Below are 26,509 nucleotides of genomic sequence, written 5' to 3'. Positions count from 1 at the left end.
AGTCGAATTTAAAACAGCCATCAAACAACTCTCAATATTGAATCCTAACCCAACAAGATAAGGAAATTCCCAGTAGATGATAACAAAAATACCAACGAATGGGACTTTGTATAGACTATTTTACGGCTCTACTGAACTTAGGTATTGAGAAATTTTCCATTTTTTGGTTTTTATTCGCCAAAATATCGTTCCTAATATTTTTCTCGCTAAGGGCTTGATTCCGAGAACCATTGACTGAAATCATTTCTTGAAATCGATTTTATAGGTAAAGCTCGACTGCTTAGGTTCAGTAGGTGCAACGACTCCAGTAGAGGCAAGGCACTTTGATCCTTTGGCGATGTTAGCTTGGGTCGGGATCGAACTAAAATAGGTACGGTATGCAAGTGATGCAAATCAACTAAACGACCGACTAAACGACTAAACGGGATCTAAACGGCTCAAGCTCTCAACCTAAATGGAATCTAAACAGACTTCGTTTTACAGAAGATAAACGACTGATGCACTCTAAAAATAGCAACAACAACAAAAACTGGTTGCACCATCTGTTGATGGGATAGCCACACAGTGGAGCTTTCTTCGCGTTGAGAGCTTTCTCCATCCCTGTGAGCCCTCTTCTATTGGGCAAACCAGTGTAGCTATGAAGCATTCGTTTTTTTATGGATTTTCGAGTCGTTTAAGCTTCATCTATGGTGCTAGGGGTAGGTGCAACGCTTCCGATAGTCGCAATAATACATGACCAACTCCGACTCGAACGCACGGGACCAATGTGTCGGAGTCATGCATTTAACAATTTAGTAACATTTAACTGGTAAGCGATGGTCCAAAGGGAATATTTTTTGCGTTGTTAATATTCGTTACAGAAATGGTTGCTCCATAAACAAAGAACTACAATCCTGCGCTTTGTTTTATAATTCAATAATTTTATAATTTTCGTTTATTTATTTTTATTTTTTTATATCGTTTAGTCGTTTTATACTTTTAAACACTAATGAGCCTGAATTAATGTTTAAAATAATCCAAAACGATGAGTTAACGCAAATAACGAAATAAAAATCCATTTCGAGTTGTTTCGCGGCTGCAACGAATAAAAAATCGGTAAAAGTAAGGCTCAGCCCTCTACGTTACGCTAGCGTTACGCGTAACGCCTGTTTATCACAAACCCAAGTAGCATTTTTGAACGCCTGTTTTAACCGCCGTGGATGAGCAAATTAATAAATAATCAAGTCTTAATATTGTTTATTTTTATTATAATTATAATTATAACAATCTTATACATAAAAAGAGTAAATAATTAAAAATGATAATTTATCTATTTACCCAGTTATTGATGAAGCAGGATAATGAAATACATACAAGTATTTTTAAACTTCATTAACCTCATTTTAAAAAAGAGCCCTCGTACCTAAAGTAATTTTTATTCAAAATTGCCTGAAACACAGATTGAATAGGTAATAATCATATTTAAAATATTTTATTTATTCATAAATATTTTTAATATTTTATATTTTATACTCATAGGAAATGTTACTCCAATTGAAAGCTTTTGGGGTGTTTATGAACTTCCTTCTTTCAGACAATTTTTCATAAACCGTAGAGCAACAATGAAAAATATTAAACATTTTATCAACTTGTTGTTTTTAAATTAAATCTCGTAGAAATCGATTAATCTTAAAGAAATTCATGTTTTTTTTATCGCAATTTTAAATATTTTTTATTCAAATAATGTACACTGGTCGGTCGCCTGGATGACAAAACTATAAATAAAATGCTGCTTGGGAAATTTTAAGCGATGTAACGCTTCTCCAATGTAACGTAGAGGACTGAGCCTTACTTTTACCAAAAAATCTAGCAGTTATTTCCACATGCACGTGGAACAGACACTTTAGCACCCGCGGGTCCGCCTGCTTTACAACGACTGTGCAGAAACAAACCACACCGTGTACACGCGCTGACAGCGCCCGCTTTCAAAAGACGGGAAAAGCAAGAAGAAAACGTGCAACTGTCACTTTCCGCGTAAAAGAAGCAGAAGTTTTGTGCGTGCGTGCGTGTGAGGTAAAGAAAAAGTTCCCTCTGCAACTAACTAGACCACACTTTTACGTTAATTCTGCAAGTATATTTAGATTGTTAGGCTACTAATAGATGTTCAAAAAGATACCCTTTTTTACACGGTGCGTGTGTGCGTGTGGCTGATTTGGTTTCGCTGCCAAACTCTGGTCGAAACTCCTCGGTCCCATTATGTAATGGAAAGCTGGGGCCGGAAAAGGATAATCGGCTGCAAAACCATGTGTCCTTGTGCCCTGCGGCTGTATGCACCAGATTTGGGAAGCGACGAGGCAGTAGTAACGCTGTGTGCGTGCATGTACTGTACGCACAGTGCAGTGCAGAATGTGGGCCAGTGTCGCAGCGCCGCGTGTGTTGCACCGTGTGGGCAGCGAAGGCCCCGCCTGTGGTGCAATTGATTCACATTTCACCGGCTGATGAAACCGTGGCTTCGTGGCAAACACGGGCGACGAATTTCCCATGTAGAGCAATCGAGAACAAAACGAAGAGTGCACACACACCTGTGTACCTGTGGTGCGCCTTTCACTCTTCGCTGCATGTAAGGAGTGTGGTAGTGTGTGTGCGTGTGTGTGCGCCGGGTGGAAAGGAGTTCCCCCCTCCGGGATTTGATGTGGTTTTTGCTGGAACCGTAATGAAATGGGCCAGCCAAGCACGTGTGTGAAGGTGTTTGCATGTGTAAGCAGTGTGCCAACATTTACCTTCGAGAGAAGTGGGCGAAACATCCGGCACGGACAAGAAAACGAAGTTTCCTCTCCTTCGTTGTGTAACGTGTCAATTTTCTATTGTGCTATTGGGCAAGCTATTTTATTCCTTTTCTTTTTGCAGATTAAAAAGGGACCGATCGGTTTGCTTGAGGAAGGAAGATTTGGTGTTTTGAAAAGCGCAATGGCGCATCACGGCTAGCGGCAGCCCAAAAATAACAAGCACCTCTTCTAAACAACTGCCCGAATGATGGGTCGATTGATTAATGAGGTCAAAAGAGTCCCTCGTTTTGTGATTATCATCACGCACACACCCGCGAGACGAGCCTCCGGGGGAAATGAAAGTGGTGGAACGGACTTGCTTCGGGCACAGAGTTCAGCTGATAAGAGCGGGTCGGTTCTGTCGACTCGGTAGCAGGTGTTTGAGGGAGCCATGGGCTCGATTGTTTAATGCACGCCCTTTCATCTCCTATCAAAACACATTCGCGCACACACTGAGGGGCGGCCTGTTGCACTGTCAGGGGCTTTGCCGGCTCAAACCGGATCGGTGAGCACATAACATTGTTAAGGGCGAGAGGGAAACCAACCCCCTCCGAGCAGCGGAGAAGATTGACTGGACTGGTGGCTCGTCAAGGTGTTAATTTTATAAGGACGATCATTGATCTTCGCACACCAGCAAGAAGAAAAAAAAAACATATGTGCAGCTTGGCTGACCGCACGACACAACAATACATGATAATTGGAATACAGCGCCGTCAGTCAGCCGTATGTCGTGTGACCGTGTGCTGTGGACGATTCAGTACAGAAGGGGGCGAAAAAGTGTCACACCAGCGACGAGCGTGCATTATCACCTTCCGTTCTGGATGAATCTGGTTTAAGTGACACGCGCGCCCGAACCCGTAGTGTACTACTACGCAGTTGGTCCACTGTTATGTGGAACCACGGTGGAATTGAAACGTCCAACGATTGTTCCAAAGGTGGTGTCACACGACGATGATGATAAGCTCCTCGGCGTGGATGGTACAAGGATCATCTTGTTCGTAAAACATTCATCACCGCACAAATCCACCGTCCGAATCCATCGTCCCAGTAAAGCCACGTCGGTTTTGTCTCCACTCCCTCTCTCTCTCTCTAATTCCTCAATTACTTCAACACGTGCCCGGTTTGGTTACGGAAATTTGAATTGGCGATACACGTCCTTCAGATCCGTTTCGCGGCTCCACTTGACCGTGACACACATACACGCTGCGAGAACACAACCCTTCGTGGAGCTTCGGTTGATTGTTCTGCGAGCTTGTCGATTCGCACAGTTTCAAATTATGCAAACGTAGGCATGCAGTGGTAGTAAGTACGGTCCCGTTGCCGTAAACAAACTAAGCCAATGTGATCTTTTTGCTATCGTGTCGCGGTACAAACGTTTGTTTGGTGGGACACGCTTTGAACGCTATTATTAGCGATTGATAAAACGAAGACGGGAACAACAACAGCACAGCTGGGGGAAAACACGGGACTGCTGTCGCCTGTTGCTAATGCCCTTACTTTGTTGCCTCCCGTGGCGTGGTGGGTATCGGGGAGAAGTAAAACAAACACTCAGTGACTCCCTTTTGTGCCAAGACATTCGACGGCGGGTTGTTTGGTGCCATACACACACACACGTGTTTTAAATTAGAAAAATAAGTTAATTGGCTGTTTATATTCCGTTTTTTGCACGCTACTCAACAAATATTATTAGTTTCTCATTATTCCTGCTAATTGATATAGGTCAGTTTCCTATTATAATCCATGATCGCCGTCATCAAAGGCTCGTTGCGATGGATCACGTTGCAAATCACGCTCGCGATCATCGCACACATCAGCGAAAAAACAAAATGTGCAACGTTTGCACATTCTTGAATACTGCCGCGTCGCGTTTTAGAGCCATCGCTTTCTACCGACAAGCAAAACAGAGAGCAGAATCGTTACGGAACCACAAATTGTCCCTCTGAAACGGTATCGCGTTCAGCTGCAATTTCCAAAATGAGAAGAGTCACTTTATTGCTTTATAGATTTTCTTACATCAAAACCTTCCATCGGTGATTGACTCGCAAGCGCTCAAACGGGGCCAGTTTACCTAGTCTAGGTGGACGTATACACCCCCGTTCCACCCGCCGTATCATATCGATGATTTGTACGGACGAGCCCCAAACACACACACACACTCATTCCACTCATGCCGTGACCGTGTGTATTAGTACATTGTTTGCCACCCTTTACGGTCATCCCCCTATCATCCGGCCTTTGCGACGGTGACGACGGCTTCGTGGCGTAAGTATCGCGCACACACTCTTTCAGCCAGTCGCTCGCGAGCTGTCGTTGCGCGAACATTCGAACAAGTCCGCGCCACAACAGGGCAAGAAGATCCGTTCTTCGGTGTGTGCTGCACTAACCGAGAAAGGTACGTCTTGTGTGTGTGTGTGTATATTGTGTCCTTCAAGGTGCAAAAAGAGGACTGTAAGGACTAGAAGAGATCGTATTGGAGTTTGCTTCAGAAGTGTACCCAGCCTACTGGAATGATCTCAGCATAAGCACAGTGTGAGACGATCGTCTATTTTTTTTTTTTCGCGAATGATCTCAGCGTGCGTAACCGTTTGCGATGTGCGCTATACAGCTCTGTGCGGTGTACGAACCGAGAGATAAATGGCCTACGATGATGATGAGTTTTTGCGCCGACTTTTCACGCGTTATGTAACGGAAAAACGGAACATCGGTAGTGTTGCGAGCGAACGATTCGCTAGTCAGAATGTTGCGCGGTGTGAAATTACGGAATGAAACGCCGTACCAGACGGTGTCGGTGTGCTATGGAGAATCGTAGCGAGCAAAGCTTTGCGCTAACCACACGAAGAGTGGCCCATGTGACTAGGTTTCTTACCGGAAAAGAGTTACGCCGCTTGAAACGGAACGAATAGGCATTTCTTTTAGCCCGTTTGAGGAATACGATGGGGCTTTTTCTTTTGACTTTGTTTTAAAGATACAATTGACAACCGTGTGTACCGGTCGAACTTGATCCCCCACTCCCCCGGTTTAGATAACCCCCCGTGAATGTGAAGGTTTTTATTCCGCTCGCCGATCATCGTTTGCCCATCTCCAACCGGACCCAAAACACATCCCCCCCGCCTCACACAAGTCGTAGGGATCATCCTCTGCCTCTTGCACCTCTAGCCCCATGCCCTACCGGGTTGATCGGTGCTCTCGTTCGTTCGCTATGAAAATCGTTTCAAAAATAGAAATTGTATTTTAGCAGCCTTTAAGCAGCAGCGTGGTGTGTTGCCTTTGCCGCGATGGCCCGGTTTGAATTTGCGGAAGAAGGGGCACTATGGGGGGCAACGGGCGGACATTTGGTGACCGCAGATGTTTTGTTTTTAGCGCAAGGTTCAGTGGTTGTTATGCAAAACACCTTTTTGCACCAGAGCATATTCGCATTCTTGTTGGAAAACGGTCTGCGGGTTGGGCAGCTTTTTTTAAATGTTTGTTTATTATTGTTTTGACCTTAAACATTTATTGCGATCTTATCTAATCGTAGGTTATGCTTACACCGTGCAATATGCAATCTTCTTCCACCGGGCTCTGACAGTATCGTCAGCAATAATGCCCAGCTGGGCGGGTGGTATAGACTCGTATCAATCAGAGGAACACCCCTTAAGTGCAATTGCTGGAAGCACATTATCAATCCAGATTGAGATAGAGAAAGTCTGGGCTGGCAATTGGGCTGGCCGCGTCCGGGTTTCCATGTGACACGTTCTACGTACGCTGATAGCAATTACGACCGTTGATAATAAGCCATGGACAACCCCTTTCTTGTTCGGATTCGGTACTAAAGCGAAAGTCATTTTGCCCGGCTCAATTTCGATTGGTTTCCCCTTTGCCAAATTGGCAGTCAACAAAACAGCCGAGATCACTTCGATCCTGCAAAAGAGCGCAGCACACATTCGCCAAAAGTTTACGGGGACAAGGCCAAAAAAGCCATTCAAAAGACACGCGAGAACCGGTAGTAAGGGAAGATCGTTGGTTCCGTAGGAAGTTAAATTGCAAAAAACAACGTCGGAAGGCCACCGCACCCGAAACCGGTTCGAGTTTGCGAATGTCTTGGCTTCTCGCGGCGCGATACTTCCCCATGAGTCAATGATCGCGGTTCCCCTCGGGGCGTTTATCGCTTGGAATTTTAGCGCGCTTGGGGAAGTACAAAAAAAAATACTGTACCCACAGAGGGGGGTAGCCATCAATTATTATTTTGCCGAAACAGGTTTTCAAAATGTTTTCCAGTTCAATCCGGATACCCGATTCTCCTTCGCTCGTTCTTAACGATCAGTTTTTCAGCGCAACTCAACTTAATTATACTGCGCAAAATCGTACCCTGTACGACCGGTCGCGAGTGCGTATTCTTTTTGGCAGTTTCTGTTTGCACTCTCATCGCTGATACTGCCGAAACATTCCACCGAAGCGAACGTCCCGTGCCCGGAACGACAATAAAAAAATAAGAAAAAGAACGGCACGAGAAGCGGTGATGATGCGAGTGAATCACGTGCCTCGTGCTGATTAGCGCATATATGCGCGAGTGCGCGCACGCTCGTCGCGCCTCCGCAGTGCGCGAGTGACGCATGGTTCCGTGCTCTCCGCGTTGCGTTTTGCGATATACGCACACATACCAGCAGGAATGAGAAACGTGTGTGTGCGTCATCTGACCGGGAGGGACAATGTCGCCGCCGCAGCCGCCGTCTCGCCGGCACATGATGTCATCGAAGGCGGGCTGGTTGGTGGGTAAGGTAGCAGATGTTATGACGAAATTGCACCGGATTTGAGCGTGCTGCTGATTGGTTTCGATTGATACGGACATCCGGCGGGAATTTTTTGATGGCTACTGATAATGAATATCTTTTTTTATTGCAGATTTTTTCTTCCTTTTTTTTGGGAACGACTTGTCGCTTATTTGATGTTGGGTAACTTCCAGAAAACGGTTGCACTTGAAAAGCAATAATAATGCGCAATACCGAAACACGAACGTGTCCGTCCGGAGAAGAGAACAGTAGCTCAAGGATAGAATCCCGGTCTTAGCGAAATGGCGATAATTATGTAAACCCGATCCGGGTGTAGAAAACAGGCAAACAGAGGTTTGGTTGGTGTCACTTGTGGCCGTTGCGTCGTGACAGCTCTATTTCGTCTCCATTGCCAATTGACGCACGTTTTTAAATGCGTTGTTTTTCCATCGGTCACCTTTTCGTTTCTTATCTTCCGTTGTATCTTCTTAGATGAAGCTAAAAATTGTACTTCAAAATTATTTGGGGGAAGTGAAGCTTCTTGAAATGTGGAATCGGTTAAGAACCTTCGAAACTGTAGAGTAATGACTTCTACTTGAAAACGAGCATTTTACGTCGAACAAATGCTCGTTTGTAATCGCAAAAGTAATCGAAGTTTGAACATTTTTAGAAAAGGCTTTAAATATTTAAACGTTGACCAAATTATGAGTCCATAAAATATGGAGCATAACCCCATCAGGTCGTTAACAGTAGCAGAAACCCGGTACTGTTTGAGCCACCTAGCGACTATAACAATCAATAAAAATAGTCCTCTAATACAGCCGGGAGCGGTAGGAACGGGAGTGTCGTTACCCAGTACTCCCGCGGTTCAATGTCAAGGTCGCACACGATAGTCTCGCAAACCGGCACACCACACCCTACAATGCTTCCTCTGTGCCCTGTTTCGTTGCTAGTGATAGCTTGCTCTCCTCCCCTTTCGAGGCGGTTCTTTTTGCGCTACTAACGTCACGCGATAAGTGTACAGTCTCTCTCTCACACACACACCTGTCGACGGGTAAAGACAGAAGGCTATTGACCACCGCCAGCATCAGCACACCATCCACCCACCCATACGCTGCTCTGCTCGGTGGTAGTGGATGTTGTGGATGGTGTATTTATAGCAAAGCGAACGGAAACCCGTGCCCTAGGAGAAGGAAAATGCTCATGTGATGGGAAAAATCGTGCCGAAGTGGCCGAACCGTGTGTTCGTTCGTATTGTGAGGAAAGCTGGTTAGCCATGTGTTTTTTTCGCAGGCATAAACGGGCCATTTTTTGGACCGGTTTTGCATAATTGTTATGTAAGCTTTTGTGCAAAGGTGTTGTTCAAATGCACCTAACCTAATGCGATCTTATGCATTGATGGAGAACTATACTACTCATCGAGCACAGTCAAGATGTATTGCTTTTGCAGAAATAAAAACGTTTAAAATGGTAGACAAGTGCCTAGAGATCCAGGTTCGTTTAACAATCAACGAACGTGTTGTTTGCAAAGTTGTTTTCCATCCTAAGCCAACGACAGCTCGCGTGCAAATGTCCTGTTGTTTAGTACTTCGAGCTTGTAAATAACTCAGAATAATAGCCTCATAAAAAGTGAGCACAGTAATAAGATTGTGATCTGATTTTATGTATGTTTTGTTTGGCACGTGAAACCTTATCATTAAGTTCGTTCGTTCCTTGTAGAATGGCAAAAATCTATATTTAGCATTCTAAAGTAATGACAAATGTTTAATTTCACAATCTTTATTTTAATTCGAATAGGGTACAAGATAGATAACCAGTAAGCATTAATTGCATTTACAGCCTTACAGCATCAACATGTTCTATCGAGTGCACGATAAGAGCCACTGACCGTGGCCAAGTTTTGTTTCACAACGCCCTTTGCAATTGGCAGAAAAAAGCTAAAAACCTTCACATTTCTACTTGTGGAGCGTTTAAAATTGTAAAATAATGCAATAAGTTACTGCAGTTTAAACGATTCTATGAATCAACCATGAAGAAGAGGAACAATCGACTGTAATCTAGATGCTTCTCCCTTGTGTAGAAAATGTAAACTGTCGCGAGAATGGACCATTATTTACGTGCATCTGTGTAAGCGTTTAACTCGGTTAATTTACACTACGACACAGATAAGCATAATCAAAACCTCATGCCTCGTACTCGTTTAGTGCGACACTTTGATAAGGCCTTCGTAATATTCCAGGCATTAACCGCAGCAGCGAACTTCCTCGCCCGCATCGCATCTTAGTAGCAGCTGACAAATGTGTATCTTTTTCACCACCATCCTAGTAGCCCCCGAAAAAAATGGGCTTTTCCCACTACATAAGCTATAAGTTTCCGTGTTTTGCACACTTCCATCAACTTTATTAGAAAATTTAAAGTGCTGTAACTTATCGATCGTTTCGAATTTCCCCCTTTCAACAGAATCTGATCCAAATCGTCGTCCACCGGCGCACCGTTTCCTCGGGTCACACGGGTCACAGGGAATCCGTCGTTTCATTATTTGGACCTAGTGCCGCTCTCGCTCTCGCTCTACCATCTTCGCCTAGCGGTTGTTGGACAAAACCACCGTCAAAATGCATCGCGCAAGAACGGCTCTCCATATGGTGAACCCGATGGGTCAGCAGAACTTTGGCTCGTTTCTGCTAAAGAAACAAGCCTCCAAGGTAATATTGCAGTTGCAAAAATCATTGGAAATCCTCTAAGCAGTGCATTTGTTTAAACTCGTTTTTCTCGCATTTTTTTTTTTTTTTGCAGCTGACCACGGAACTGGTTGCCGCCTCGTCCGTAAAGCTGTACAACTCCGCCGCAGCAGAACCATTCCTGAATGGTTCGTCGTCAAACTACATCGACGATATGTACAATGCGTGGCTGCGGGATCCGGCCTCCGTGCATGCGGTAAGGGAGAGCCCGAGGACATTTTGTTTTTGACCTGTATTTAACCTGCCCGGTTTCCCATTTTAGTCCTGGGATGCATATTTCCGCAACAATTCCTACGCAGCACCACCGAGCCTAGCGCCGGTGCCGAAGAATCATGTCCCCGCCGCACAGTATCTCGGCAGCTCGCTGCCAGCCGTGGCCGGCGCTGGCGCCGCCGTCGGTGGACGTATCGACGATAAGCTCATTGATGATCATCTTGCAGTGCAAGCCATCATTCGTAGCTATCAGGTAATTTTCACCCAACGGATTGGCCTCCTCATACTATCGTCCTCCTTCGTCCTCATTCCGATCGCCGAGGATGTTTCATAGTTTTCAGATTATTATCTGAATATTATGGCATCAAATTATCAAAACCCCCGAACCCTCCGTTCTCTCATACACACGTCATGTGTCTTTCCCCAGACCCGTCCAACTGTTTTTTTTTGTTCCCGTTTTTTCCTGAGGCCAATTAAAACCCTTCCAATAATAGTATTCTTTTAGTATTCCTTCAGACGACGGCGGTTATTCGCATAACCTGAACGCCCGATACCTCCCTATACCTGTTTGTTTTCCTTTTTATTTGGGCTAATTTATAGCAGAGCTTACTTTCCGGTCTTTGGAAGGCTTGATTTGGTTGTTTTTTTTCTGTTACGTATAATCATAGCGTCGAAATACCGTTTATATCATTTCAAACTGATTAATTATTGTTTAGTTGGGACATTTTATGCGTCTCCATTAATTGGTATGTCTCTCAGTTGAACCGTCTTGCATGACTGTGTGGACGTCTAGTTTTATCTGTCGAACTACTTTAATGATAGGCAAAGATAGTAAAAATCAGCAGTAGTTAAGGATGCAAAACTCGGAGGATTTTTTTCCAGTTTTCTTATTGAAATAAGATGATTTCGGCGCATTTTCTTTACAAAACATAACAACACACTACAGTGAATGCTACAGTTCCGCACTGCCCCCTACCATTTGGGAGTAAAAAAAGCACATAAAGTTGGCGGGAATCGTAACCAACGTCATCCTCCTCCTCTGCCTGTAGTATTTGGTGTAACCGTTGCAATCTCGCCTATCGCCTGGCACGTAGGAAAATGACACCCCAACATGTATCTTGCCATTACCTAAACTACCAACAACAACAACAAAAACAAACGAACATCAAACCAAACGCATTAACATTATTCTATATTTAATCATCCCAACAAAAAAAAACTACTTCATTGAAACCTACTTACCCCGTACCGCCTGCAGTCCCGTGGGCATCTGGTTGCGGACATTGATCCGCTGGGCATTCTCAATGCCGAAATCAACCCGGAGCGAGCGAATCTGCGTGCGAATGAAAAAGTTACCCGCAGTTATATGAACTTCGGTAAATGAACAACGCCTTACTTACTTTTCTGCCTATTTTACCTACCTACCTGCTCTTCTAATACTTACTCCTATAGTACATATATACATATATAAAGCTTCGCCTTATAATACATTCAACTTGCATTCTTAGCGTTTAAGCGTCTGATTGAGATTCGGATGATGATGTTACCAGAGAGGAAAACATATTTAGTAGCTATTCTAAATTAAGGTGCAAATTATACTGCATCGATGTGGAAAAAGATGCTGTAATGTTGTAGCATTTAAATGGGGTCACGAATTAACAGCTTATAATAATATAAAGTTAAGAAGATATCAAAACTTTAGAAAACCAACGTTTATATGGGTATCAAATACTACTAACAACCAGCTATGTTTTTTTTTTGTTCGAGTGGTGTGTGTTTTGTTTGTTTGTATAGTTTTGTGAGTGTATTACAACAATCTACATGGGAATTATTTTACTCTAGGACATAATATAACTTAGAATTGGTGATGTTTGAGATAATCTAACAAAATTGAATCCCTCTAACAAAATCTAAAGCGAAAAGACAAGAGCTCTAGCAGCTTCCCTTGCGTCCTAGCTAAATAATTCTCTGTGGAGATTTCAGTTCAATTATTTTTTACGTTTGTCGCTGCTGTGTTATGTGCTCTTTGTGCTGTTTCGTTTGTCCCTTGTGATTGTATGTACGTGTGCCGTGTTTCCTGTTAATTGTTTTGTTTATTTTTACCCGCTTCTACCCTGCAAATAGTGTTGTGCTCTATTATCCTCTCGTGTGTAAAACATTCCCCTCTCCTTCCCGCCGTGATTGTATTCTTCCTTCCAACAGCCTATGGATGAAATCGTCCCATCCAAGGGGAACAACAATAGTCTTCAATTATCGCCTACACTTCAATTCAAATAAAAATCCGTATTTTTCCCTTCAATAATAATCTTTTTTAGCACTGAAGCAAATATGACTGATTTTTGCCAATTTTTTCTTCATTCCATTCCTTTTCTCTTTCTCTCTTTCTCTCTCTCTCTCTTTTCTAAATGTGCGCGATCTTTTTATGCCGTGTGTGTGTAACACAATGAACCGGATGATTTCACGCTCTAAACATTTCCACAAATTCAATTCGTATCCTTCGTGTGTTTGATTATAACTATCTTACAAAACTTGTTCACGCAAACACACCTCTTAACACCAACGCTCTCCGCTACGACTTTTGTAACATTACCCGTACTTCGTAAAAAATACGTACCACCACCCCACCACCACATATCTGCGCACACTGCAACGTTTGTGTGTGATTTTTTGTACAAATCGATCGATCCACGGAATTGTCGCACCTAAACCTTAACTTCGTGGGCATATTATTTACACATTGGTGTGTGTGTGTGTGTGTGCGCGTTTCTCTATTGTATTGTGGTTCGGGCTGTGTGCGTGTGTAATGTAATCATGTATAGATCAGAGGGCATAATGTGGCCCGTCTTGACCCGCTCGGCATCAATAGTGCAGACCTGGACGATAAAACTCCACCGGAGTTGCTGTACTCGTCCTACCGTTTCGGTGAGTATCGTTCGCGGCTCGACAAAGGGGGAACAACGTGTGTTGTGTATTGTGTAAAATGTGTGTAGAAGCCCGTAAGCCACCAAGATGCCACCACCACCTACCTACCTACCTACTATTCTCTCACTGTCTCTGCTACTTCTCACGCGTTTTAGGGCGTAAATACATCCTATCTCACCTATCAACAGCCACCATTTACCCATCATTACGCATCTTAATTTTCAAATTGGTCGGATTTTGTTTTTCCTCATTTGCCGTTGATCTAATGCTAGTGATCTTCTACATCACAAGGAAACCATTAGATTCATGTTCATATTACTACTCCTATCATCCTATCAAATGATGTAGTTGGTGATCGTTTTTTTTTTCAGTTTGAAAAGTGCATTTTTCACAACACTTATGCTCTCTCCCCCATCGCAAGTATGATCACACGTATCGATTCTTCCACGCATTTCCTTTAGTTTGAGGCAAGACGCATGTGTGCGGCGCCTTTGCTTGTGCTGTGAGTCCTGCTCTAGTGTAAATTCAATCAGAACCTTTCTTACGGGTGCGTCGGATTATATTTTGTTTCTGATTCTGTTTCCTTTTCTTCTTTGAAATGCGTTTTCTTTCTCTCTTTCTCTCTCTCTCTCTCTCTCTCTCCCTTTTTCTCACACCACCACAACACCAAACTCACAATTCTTGCGTTGTTTTCCGTTTGAGCATTTGTTTGTGCACTTTTCATTTACTCGATCGCATAGTACACCAACGGATCTTGGAGTGTGTAAGCAATGAAGATCGGCAGCTGCTGCTGGGGATGAGTAAGGAAGAAACCACCGAAAACGCACAGTAGTAGTTGGAGAGTGCGGCTGACTGTGTGCTCTCTAGACCATTTGTTTGAAAATCAATTTTACATAATGCGCAAACACGCTATGCAAGCACGCACTGTGTGGAGAATCGTTTTACTCTTTTGTTTCTCTTTTCAAGTGATCTATTTGGCTCGATTTTTTTTCCTTGTTTTGTTTTGTTTCTTTGTATGCTTTGTTTCCTTTCCAGATATTTTTTTTCTTTTTGTAAAACAAGCACCCGCTTTCTTTGTATATTTGCTTCTATAAACAACAACTAACAAAATAATCTAACAACGCTGCTACTACACTTTACTCTACGAAGTACACAAAACTACGCTCGTGTGTTGGTAGAATACATACTCAACTTGTATGATATGCACTTGGATTTTGCTCATTTCCTTGGTCTCCTTTCTCTTCTCTACTCTTTCTCTATCGAACTTTCCGTTTTATGCACCGCTTGGGAATGTAAGAATGTTTGTTTCTATTTTTCAACTCACCGTATAGTTGGTAATCGTTTGGCACACAATGCAAGGTTTTTTCTTGTTGAATAAAAAAAAACTAAATCCATTCACAGAAATTAGAACCGCCACTTCCTCATGGTAATCACCCACTCTCTTTTTTTTACATTTTTTTGCATTACGCTAATGTTTTGATTTTTCTAAACTTTTATCAGTTTTCATCTCGCAAACAATCAGGGCGCTAAAAAATTGTTATCCGAATTTCAATCCTCTCTTACTATAATGTATTTTCTTTTCTGTAACAATTTAAAGCGATGAGTTGTAAGTTAAAGTTTTGCAAATGAACGGACATACAAAAACATACAGGAATATGTACCACAGTGTGTATTGGTTAACACAAAGTTCTTGCAATATTTTAATTATACTCATCATAAAAGTAGAATAGCAAAAGCAAGAAAAAATATTACAAAATAAAAAGCTCAAACAGACCGAAAAGCGCAACAAAATATGAAAATGTTCTATTTAATTATTTCGATTTTCTTCGCCTCTGAGATGTTGCGTTGTTCGGTCTGTTTGCATAATTGGTGTGTGGTATTCGTGTGACAGTTGATAGAATAGCTACGAACCAAATATGAACGATTGTCTAACATGTGCCATTTTTGTTTACTTCAATAATTCACGCCATCCACGCGCTTTCGGCTGGCGCATTTCTACCAAACAGAGGAAGCCGACATGGAGCGCGTCTTCAAGCTGCCGAGCACGACGTTCATCGGTGGCAAGGAAAAGTTCCTGCCGCTGCGCGAAATTCTCGGCCGGCTGGAGAAGGCGTACTGCAACAAAATCGGTGTCGAGTTCATGTTCATCAACTCGCTCGAGCAGTGCAACTGGATCCGCGAGCGCTTCGAAACGCCCAACATCATGACGTACACGAACGAGGAGAAGCGTCTCATCCTGGCCCGTCTGACGCGTGCGACCGGGTTCGAGGCGTTCCTGGCGAAGAAGTTCTCGTCCGAGAAGCGGTTCGGGCTGGAGGGCTGCGAGATCATGATTCCCGCGATGAAGGAGGTTATCGACGTGTCGACCCGGCTGGGCGTCGAGTCGATCATCATGGGCATGCCGCATCGTGGCCGCCTGAACGTGCTGGCCAACGTGTGCCGCAAGCCGCTGCACCAGATCTTTACGCAGTTCGCTGGTCTGGAGGCGGCCGATGATGTAAGTGGCGCGTCGACGGAGGACTGGCACGGCTTAACAACTTACTAATGGTGTCGTTTTTCTTCCCTAACGCTTCACCAGGGCTCCGGTGATGTGAAGTACCATCTCGGCACGTACATCGAGCGTCTGAACCGTGTGACGAACAAGAACATTCGGCTGGCGGTCGTCGCCAACCCGTCCCATCTGGAGGCGGTTGATCCGGTGGTGCAGGGCAAGACGCGGGCGGAGCAGTTCTACCGCGGCGACGGCGAGGGCAAGAAGGTGATGTCGATCCTGCTGCACGGTGATGCTGCGTTCTGCGGCCAGGGTGTGGTGTTCGAGACGATGCACTTGTCCGACCTGCCCGACTACACCACGCACGGTACGATCCACATCGTGGTGAACAACCAGATCGGCTTCACGACCGATCCGCGCCACTCGCGCTCGTCGCCGTACTGTACGGATGTGGCGCGCGTCGTCAATGCGCCCATCTTCCACGTGAACGGTGACGATCCGGAGGCGGTGATGCACGTGTGCAAGGTGGCGGCCGAATGGCGTGCCACCTTCCACAAGGACGTGATCATCGACATCGTGAGCTACCGGCGCAACGGACACAACGAGATCGACGAGCCGATGTTCACGCAGCCGCTGATGTACAAGAAGATCCGCGGCACCAAGCCGGCGCTGGACATCTACGCCAACCAGCTGATCACCGAGGGTGTCGTGACGGCCGAGGAGGTGAAGAGCGTGAAGGACAAGTACGAGAAGATCTGCGAGGAGGCGTTCGAGCAGGCCAAGATCGAAACGCACATCAAGTACAAGGATTGGATCGATTCGCCGTGGTCGGGCTTCTTCGAGGGTAAGGACCCGCTGAAGGTGGCCCCGACCGGCGTGATCGAGGAGACGCTGGTGCACATTGGCAACCGGTTCTCGTCGCCACCGCCGAACGCGGCCGAGTTCGTCATCCACAAGGGTTTGCTGCGTGTGCTGGCCGCCCGCAAGGAGATGCTGGAGAACAAGACGATCGACTGGGCGCTGGCGGAAGCGATGGCGTTCGGCTCGCTGCTGAAGGAGGGCATCCACGTGCGCCTGTCCGGCCAGGACGTGGAGCGTGGCACCTTCTCGCACCGGCACCACGTGCTGCACCATCAGACGGTGGACAAGGCGACGTACCGGCCGCTGTGCCACCTGTACCCGGACCAGGCACCGTACACCGTCTGCAACAGCTCGCTGTCCGAGTTCGGTGTGCTCGGATTCGAGCTCGGCTACTCGATGACCAACCCGAACGCGCTCGTCTGCTGGGAGGCGCAGTTCGGCGACTTCAACAACACCGCGCAGTGCATTATCGACCAGTTCGTGTCGTCCGGCCAGGCGAAATGGGTGCGCCAGAGCGGTCTGGTGATGCTGCTGCCCCACGGCATGGAGGGCATGGGCCCGGAGCATTCGTCGGCCCGCGTCGAGCGGTTCCTGCAGATGTGCTCGGACGATCCCGACTACTTCCCGCCCGAGTCGGAGGAGTTTGCCATCCGGCAGCTGCACGACATCAACTGGATCGTGGCGAACTGCTCCACCCCCGGCAACTACTTCCATCTGCTGCGGCGCCAGATTGCGCTGCCGTTCCGCAAGCCGCTGATCGTGCTGACGCCCAAGTCGCTGCTGCGTCATCCGGAGTGCAGGAGCAACTTCAGCGAGATGACCGATGGAACTGAGTTCAAGCGGTAAGCTTTTTTTTTTTTTAATTGAATTGGAGCGAATTAAGGACAGAATGGTGGATCCTCATCGATGAACTCCTCTCTATCTTGCAGATTGATTCCGGATGCACTGACCGCCGAAAACCCGAACCAGGTGAAGCGTGTCATCTTCTGTACCGGCCGTGTGTACTACGACCTGCTGAAGGCGCGCCGTGACCGCAAGCTGGATCACGACATTGCAATCAGCCGCATCGAACAGGTTCATATCTGCAGCTCTGTTTTTTTCTTCAGAATTATTGTTTGTAACAAAGGTTATCGTTTTGCCGATTACAGATTTCGCCCTTCCCGTACGATCTGGTGAAGGCCGAGTGCGCCAAATACCCGAACGCTGAGCTGGTCTGGGCCCAGGAGGAACACAAGAACCAGGGCTGCTGGACGTACGTGCAGCCGCGCTTCGACACCGCGATCAACTCGACCCGTGATTTCAGGTAAGCATTCTACTGCGATGTGTGCGAATCGTGTCCCATTTCGTTTTGTGTTCGTTGTTTTATCCAGTTCCGTTCATCCACACACACACACAAACACATATACAAAACAAATCCTCCTTCAGTTCGGAATTGGCAGTTAAAAAACATCTGCTCTGGTTGTTTTTGACGAAATCAAGACAACATTATTCGTTGTTATGCGACTAAAGCTAGTTTTTTTATGTTGATTTTGTATCATCTCCGTACATATCCTTCCCCCGATTTGGTATGGTTATAGACCGTTTCTAATTGCAGTGGAGTGCCATTTATCCTGGTACCTTTTATCCGGTTATCCGTTTATCCGTGCTGTTAAGAAATGTCAGATGACATTGAGTTCTGAGGAGTATATTTAAAAAACGGTTATCGAAGCACATTGTCATAACAAAACACACTTTAATTCATAGCAAATTTCAAATATTCTCATTAGAAAAACAAAAGTTAATGAGAGTTTGCTAATTTGTATAAATAATAATAATAAGATAAATTTCAATACAATAATAATTTAAATTTCAATGTAATAATAATAATTAGATAAATTTCAAACAAAAATCAAGATTTACTGCTTAAATGCCTAAATGTCCCGATGTGCCCGGATGAACGGCGCTCCACTGTATTTCAAATGGAAAATACTTACACTACACAGACACCATGCACACAACACCAATCCCCATCGTCATACCGTTGTCTCTCCACACACGCTCATTCACTATTTTAAATGTTTAGCCAAATACAAAACACACGTATCGAAAACCTTCCTACTTGAACATAGGTAAAAGGCATATCGTTTCCTTCTGCGCTGCAACCCACCTAGTACCTGAACCTGTGCTGTGCCACTGTTTTTTCCCTCTTTCTTGTTTTTTACTATCTCCTCTACTCACCTTTTACCACCAACTGTATTTCTTTAGATAAAAGCGCGCACCTCACCAATAATCCTTACTATCTATCTCTCTATCTGCACACCTTTCACACCGGTTTTGCTCTGTTGCGGTGCTCTGTTTTCTACTATTTCACTTTACAATTTCACCTCGATTTTCCTACATATACCTTTTCTTCACCTCTAATTTACCCGTTCTTTCTCTCTCGCTCTATCTCTCTGGTATGCTAGTAGAGTAATGCATATATAAATATTTGTAGACGGTATCTCCGTATGTGTAGTACAACAATTGGCTTTGCAAAGGGAGCGGCGTATGTAAAATGAATGAATGTCTCTTCTCATTCGGATCGTAAATTAGTGGCGCTCGGGTTGTGGGAATATGCAAAATTGAGTGACACGGATGCACTGATATGGACTCGGATAAGTAGAGGGAGGAGAAAGGAACGCGGTTCCGAGCTAATTGTGTTGGGCCGCCATGTAAAAATCTCTCTAAATTAAGCTCTCGGTGATGGGTTTTATCGATAAGTCAAAATTAGCCGCAAAATTTGTCCCGCTTCCCCCCAACTTGTAGCGCTAAGACGTAAGGCCGTGTAAATCTTGTGGCACTCCGATCCCTTTAGCCCACACATTCTCTGCAACAACAACTTCCACTCAATTGTTTCTCACTGCTAATTTCCCTTGAATTTAAGCTAACGCGTAGCGAGTTTTAGATTACGTTTCCCTTTATGTGTTGCTAGTAGTTAACAGTTGTCTCTTCTTTGTTTTGATTAGTTTTTTTAGTTCATGTGTATGTTGTTTTATTACGTTTGATTTATGTTTATGTTTGGTTTTGAAAAGCAGTGATAATTTCGTTTTCTTTCTTGTGTTTTATCAGTTTCTTACCCCGTTCGTTTGAGATAGCGTAATGCCAGTGTTGTTCTACTTTGTGACAAGTTACATTTTTTATAAATTTATTGAATTATTTCGCGCCTTAATTCATCACGATGTAGAACTTATTTTGAATTCGCTTTCGTACTACAATCACTTCAATTTAGCATAAACGCGAAAGCAAATGCTCCCTTTTTAATTTCTTCGCCCCCCACACCTCATTACATTTAGTTAAAAAAACCCTCACTTTACGATTTAAAACCGATTTGTGACCTCTAAACACACAAACACACCAAAAGCAAAGAATACGCAAACCGACCAACACGAGGCCCTCCTCTCCTCCCTCTCGTTCTTCATTTTGCAGCGTCGTGGGCGACGAAGGAGCAAATGAGGGTTACAAAGATGTGTTTGAAGCATACAAACCTAAAGACCGGCCGTCGACCGCTGGCAGCGATACGCGACAGGACCCGCCGCCCGCCGGGGCATCAGTGCATTCGCCGCCCAGTGCCACTGCTAGCAATAGTAGTAGTAGTAGTACCTCCGCCGACGGAACAGTCCCGCCTAAAACAGAACGCTCCTCTTGGTTTAGTCGTTTGTTCGGGTTTGGCGGCTCGCCAGCAGTCCAAACACCAACACCACCACACTCACAGTCGTCCCCCCAGAATACCCCATCATCCCCCATGCACCACACGACCACCACCACCAACCCTCCCTCCACTAACGATAGCCGTAGCGAAAGTGCCAATACTACTCATAACCACAACCCTCCTCCTCATGCCCGTATTGACAGCGCGCAAGAAGAAAAGCTTGTGCAGCAGAAAACCAGCCAAGGATTCAATATCCCGCAGGGTACCTTTAACTCTCCGACGAGCGGTTCCGCGGCCAGCAAGGGTCGCAAAGTGCGAATCTCATCGCGACCACTTAGGTGAGGGGCCTCAAAATCCAAACCAACCAAACCAAACCAACTACCCCAAAAAAAACCTCATACACAAACCCTAGCTTTTTCTCTTACTTGCTTCTACTACTATAGAATATTTTATAGTAATTCGCTAAGTACACGCGGTAGTCGCCGGTGGCTTGTGTGATAGAGGCCGGCGGCTACAACGGCTGTTGCATTGCTTGCTTTTTACTCTCTTGCCGTGTGAACACGTTGCGCGCAGTAGCTTTGAAAATTGGCCAGTCAACGCATTTGCATCGCAGTCGTCAGTTTTGGGCACTTTGCTTTTGTTACGCTTTCGTTTTGTTGTTTGTTTGGTCATTATTGTTACAAGTTTATTGTAACATTTATTTCTTTATTTATTGTTATCTATTTCTGTTTTGTTTCTTAGCATCTTTTTCTGTTTCATATTTATTATGTAATTGATGAAATATATTTGGAAATTACTTTTTTTTATTCTTTAAATTCAAAACAATTGACTGATGCTTCTGTTTGTTGTTATCGTATTGTTTGCGCGTTGTTAGCACATGTACTGTTTGTGTATTGGCTTGTACTTGTTTTTCTTTATTTTTTAAAAAATCTTATCTTTAGTTTTCTGTTCACTAAAGATTGATTGGCTCTTCACATTTTTTTACAAAATTGCACTTTATTAACTTGTTTATTCCTTTTTCAATTGTGTATTTTGTTGTTGTTCATTATTTCTTTTTATTTGTTCTTGTCTTCTTTATCCTTATCTATTTTTGTTTATTTATACATTTATTTATTTATTTATATTTATTTATGTTTACATCATGTGTATTACGATTTAAAATTTAACTTGTTGTATGCTTTTCAATCATCTTTTTTTCATTTACTAATTTATGTTAGATTGTTTCAAAATGACAATGTTTATTTAGATGTTAGAAAACTTACATAAGAAGTACTAATATTGGAGCATAGTACTGTTCTTTATTAAACTAATTATCTAATGCCTTTGCATTTCGTGCAACAATTGGCTTTTAAGTGTGTGCATAGTAGTTAGCTCAACCCCACCTTCTGTTGGCTTTCTGTATGGCTTGGGTCACCTCTACACGTTTGCCGTTAAAATTTATCGTTTTAATGTTGTATCTATTGCATCGAAACAAACATTTCTTCTGTTACATACTCTCTCCCTATCAATTACACCACCGTGTATCATACTATCATCTCATATTGTTAAGTTTCAGTATGGTTTATTCATCCTACTACAACACCACAGTTATTGTACGATCTGTTTTTTTTTTTCAGTACACATTTTTTGTAACCCCTTATCATATTTCCTACATACTTTTTTGTGTTTTGTATCGTATATTATTAACCCAACCACAACTGATTTGAAAAAAACGATGCATTGTTGCTAAATTGTGCTACCTAGAAAATTAAAGCCCTCAACTATACCCTCTCACCAGACCTCTCTCAACCCCAACAGGAAGGATAAACATGTACTGATGATTACCTTTTATTTTATTTTCGACTATTTTTATCTACGACAACCTGCTACTCCCGCTGCTACTACCCTACTGCTACTCGACATTCCACACCCAGCTATGTTGGACGTCCGTGCGGTGCATCTACTGCAACGGGCTCGAAGGCCCAACACTTGAAGGAATTGAAAAATCTGCTGGACGACGCGATGGCCTTGTAAATTACACGTTCGTGCTGTAAACGCGGGGAAGAAGGACGGGGTTGTTTACTGTTTACTGCTGGTACCGGATGGAGCATCCTCTGGAGTAAAACCCACCACCACGCACTACACCCCAACGGACGACTAACGCCGGCCGGAACCCGCCGCCAGAACGTGGACCTTTTTAATGTTGTTCCCTCCCCTTGGTTTGATCATCAACCCCATTTTTGATCAATAACGATAACGAATGGTACACACACACAGGGATCATCTAGCACGATCGGCAGCAACGTTATGCGTGTGTGTGTGTAGCGCGCTGGACTCTCCTATACATATATTATTACGATATTACGAAGTGAAAAACACACACACAGGATAATACACCCTTCGACATCCTAACGAGAGGCGGCAGCAGCAGTAATTGGCGACACATGCGCGCGCCCCCCCTTTTATTGCTTACGCTCGGTTATTTATGAAGTTTTCGCTAGTTTTTAGTAGTTCTATTTAAACACGAAGGCAGGTAGTGTGTAGGGATTTGCGAAAGTGAAAGTGAACACAAAACCAGTAGAGAAATACATTTAAATCCATTATTACACGCTCGCTCTGTAAGGTGAATAAAAGCTGCGTGTCCAGTAGGAGGATTTTTTGTTCTTTTGCTTCTTGCGTAACACATAGCCCTATCAACACTACTACTAGTACTACTACTACTACTACTGCTACCCTACACCCCTAACTGTAATAGTTTTCTCTAGGAAGAAACAAATGGAAAATCAAAAATGTAAAGCTCATCTCTGAAAAGAGGATAGTAATTTACCTTCAATACATAGAGACACTCACGGGCTAGAGAATACACATACGCGCGCATATGAGTATATAGATACATTTATTTTAATTAATTAGGAAACAAAAGAAGGAATTAGAGAGAGACAGGGGAGTGATGCTGCCTAATGGCAGGCAGTGTGTGTGTGTCCTATTTGATTGCTTTTTTGTTTGTTTTCAAAAAAGGATAAAAAGAAAGCGGCAAGCAATTTAAGAGAGCAACACACAAAATATTTATTTATATACATTCATATGTTTTTTTCCCGCCCCGCCCTCGTTTCGCTGTAGCAGGAATGACTTTCGCAGGAATCTAGTAAAACGGAAAATAATAATAGAAATAACAGTGAAATAGGTGGGCGCGCTCTAGTTTCACTTTTATTTTGTTTGTTGGGTGGTAGGATAGGATTGAGCCACGTAACACACGAGTTCTCGTCTCACGAGTGGGTTTGTGTGTTTGTTGAAAGAGGGAATTACACAGTCGATACAGTGAAATAACGGGCAGTCTGTTGCGCGTCAATAAATTGCACACAGATGAAGTGAAAAGGGTTTCTTTATTTTGGTTTGGTTTGTTTTTATGTTGCACTTTCTTCTGATCGTTTTCGTTGATGCTTTATCGTTAGTGTATCGTTTTCATTTATGTTTTTTGTTTTTTTCCATAGAATGCGTTACTAAAGCAGCATAAACAAAGCATAATTTAAATGTTTAATATCGATCTTCAAAGGCAGTTAGAAAAATAGTGCAAATACTCAGCCACAATGCGTCAACGACTTCAATCTAAACATGATGTGTTGAAGGGTGGGCAGCATTGCAGCTTTATAAACAACACCGGATAGATATATACAGGGGTTTTCCAGGAGTTCTCATAGCTGTGGTATACTTTATTGATTCCTTCTTACGTGAAATGAACATCATGTAATTGGAATTGGACTCAATAGCACCCTTGTTGGACACATCCAATAGGAATTTCCAAAGAGCCTGTCCAAAAAGGATGCCATAGAGTCCAATTTCCATCATATGAAGTTCACTTCCAATAGAAATGAGTCAAGGAAGTATCCCACAACTTTGACAACCCTTGGAAATCCTGTAATGGGATGGACAGACTTTTATCATGATGAAATCGATTGGTGCTTTCGTTTAAAAAAAAAAGACAAAGACACACTTCTGACCTGTACCGTGTGTACATCGTTGAGAAACGAATAACAAACACATTGGGACGCAAGGCGCATTAACAGAGGCGCATACTCTCACTACTTAAATGATAGAAATATGATACACGTGAAAATGTGAAAATGTTACAAAAGAGTTCTTACAACCTGGTCTACTCGATCCCGTTTTATTCCTTATACCGTGCTGTTCTCTTAATGAAGCTCATGACACGTGCTCCCTCTTTTGCCTGTTGCTGCGTGCCATAGGAAACTCGCGTGCAAGGGCAAAAACTCAGTGTTTAATCGCGATTTAAGCTCTCTTATGCACACACACGAAAACAAACCAATATATAAATATTCACACGCACAAAGTGCTTTAAGTGGCTGTAAATACACTTGTTGTTTAGGGAGAGCGAGAAAGGGCGCTGCGCTCTACCATTACTGATCAAAGGCAAACACTTTCCCGTATCAACGGAACGTGGTTGGTGTGTCTGTGCATTAAGCATGTTAATGGTTCGAGCAATTGGAGCAAATGTAAGGATATATTTTGGAAGCACTTTTTAGCACTCTAACCCGCGCACACAAAACGCGCATCCCCTAGCACCCGGTTCTTGGCACTGATACTTAAGTGAAACTAATCTGTAACTCTAATGAAACGATACATGGATGATACAACAACACATATGATAATTCGGAGGAGGCTCTTAACGCAGCTGAGCTGAGCGGAGTGATGTGGATTTAAAAAAAATAAAGCGACCACTAGTAGTCGATACAGTTACAAAATATTACTAAATTAGAGAAAATGGACCACAATAAGCGAGTGCATGCGGAATACTTTTTTTCTGTGTTGGATGACATGTAATTAACGTTGCTTTTGCTTTGCTTCCACGTGCCCTGTTTTCAGTTACGTTGGTCGAGCGGTGTCCGCCTCCACTGCCACCGGGACGAAAGCGACCAACATACGCGAGTTCGACGTGCTCCTGAAGGATGCGATGAGCATCGGAAAGCCGCCCCGACGGATGCCCCCGACGAATGGTGGCGGTTCGCTGCTGCCGGGCCGAAGCAGTTCGAATGAAAAGCGGGAAACGAGAAAAATCAAGCGTGTCGGGTTTGCTTCGTTTCTGTTTTAGTGTGAAACAAGTTGTTGCTGGCTGTTTCGGAATATAAAATTGGATTGAATCACCCGTTTGTAAAAGGTACGTGTTTTGTGTACGTGAGTTTGGACAGTGTCCCGTCCGATATTAGATGATTAATTTATTTTGCATTCAAATTTTACATTTCCGTTTTCTACACAAAAAGAGAAAACGTGTGTGTGTGATCCTCCCCTTCTTCCTGAATGTGCAGCACGTACTCGTGCTCGCGTTGTGTCCTCCTCTCTCCCTTTTGCATATTAATGTGTTTGTTACCTACTTATGCGATAGCGCGGATAAATTCCTAGATTTATCGCCGGCGACGGTCGGACGATTTCTTCAGCTTCTTTGGCCCCTTGACGAAGCACCAGTCGACGGCAATCGTCTGGCCGAGCACCTCCGACCCGTTCAGCGCTTCCTTCGCCGCCAGCGCCTGCTTGTACGTTTCGTACTCGACCAGCGCGTACCCCTTGAGGAAGCCGGTCCGGCGGTCCAGGTTCAGGTGGATGTTCTTGATGTCACCGAACTCGCAGAACTTCTCCTGTATGTCGTCCTCCTGGGCCTCCTCGTGGATCGCCGTCACGAACAGGATCCAGCCCTCGACCGAACGCTGCGGCCCCGGTTCCGCCTCCTCCTCGTCGTCCTGCAGCCGCTCGTAGTCGATCGTTTCGCGGGGAATGCTTTCGTTGCCGAACCCGCGTCCCTTGCGCTTGCGGGCCTTCTCCTTCAGCCGCGCGATGCCCTGGTCGCCATCCTCGTCCACCTCGAACTCCTCGTGGTTGTAGATATCGAGCACGTCCGCCATATTATGGTGCTGGGAGTGTGTGAGTTTGGGGGGGAAAAGTGTGTTTTTCCCTTGAGATTTTCACTAAATTTTCACCGTCGTGGTTTTTGGTGTTTGCAAACTTTCTACGATTTTTTCTTTCTGCCTTCCGTACGGTCTGACTGACAGCTGTCAAACAGAATTCACAGCATACTG

The 26,509-nt window shown here is 44.2% G+C and overlaps 2 protein-coding genes across 25 annotated transcripts; one reads left to right on the top strand and one right to left on the bottom strand.

The window, feature by feature from the left end:
• Positions 1-1,908: 1,908 nt before the first annotated feature.
• On the top strand, positions 1,909-25,763 carry LOC1276976 (2-oxoglutarate dehydrogenase complex component E1). Of its 24 annotated transcripts, none has more exons than XM_061648804.1 (12): positions 1,909-2,052; positions 10,013-10,254; positions 10,346-10,486; positions 10,553-10,756; positions 13,323-13,425; positions 14,166-14,225; positions 15,432-15,922; positions 16,004-17,619; positions 17,707-17,851; positions 17,926-18,080; positions 20,222-20,782; positions 22,358-23,798. In XM_061648804.1, the coding sequence occupies exons 2-12, from the start codon at positions 10,165-10,167 to the stop codon at positions 22,455-22,457; spliced, it is 3,666 nt and encodes a 1,221-aa protein (XP_061504788.1). In that variant the 5' UTR covers positions 1,909-2,052; positions 10,013-10,164; the 3' UTR covers positions 22,458-23,798. The 24 variants fall into 24 exon arrangements, with proteins under 24 accessions (XP_061504788.1, XP_061504795.1, XP_061504793.1 ...); XM_061648814.1 differs by lacking the exon at positions 1,909-2,052 and adding an exon at positions 5,025-5,196 and having other exon boundaries at positions 20,648-20,782; XM_061648805.1 differs by lacking the exon at positions 1,909-2,052 and adding an exon at positions 5,025-5,196.
• On the bottom strand, positions 25,604-26,485 carry LOC1276975 (RNA-binding protein 8A). The gene has a single exon (XM_316392.5). The coding sequence runs from the start codon at positions 26,333-26,335 to the stop codon at positions 25,841-25,843; it is 495 nt and encodes a 164-aa protein (XP_316392.3). The 5' UTR covers positions 26,336-26,485; the 3' UTR covers positions 25,604-25,840.
• Positions 26,486-26,509: the final 24 nt, after the last annotated feature.

This window comes from Anopheles gambiae, chromosome 2 (assembly GCF_943734735.2).
Source record: "Anopheles gambiae chromosome 2, idAnoGambNW_F1_1, whole genome shotgun sequence".
In the NCBI taxonomy this organism is placed as follows: domain Eukaryota; kingdom Metazoa; phylum Arthropoda; class Insecta; order Diptera; family Culicidae; genus Anopheles; species Anopheles gambiae.
Note: the sequence above shows the minus strand (reverse complement) of the source record. Positions and strands in the feature narration are given on the sequence as shown.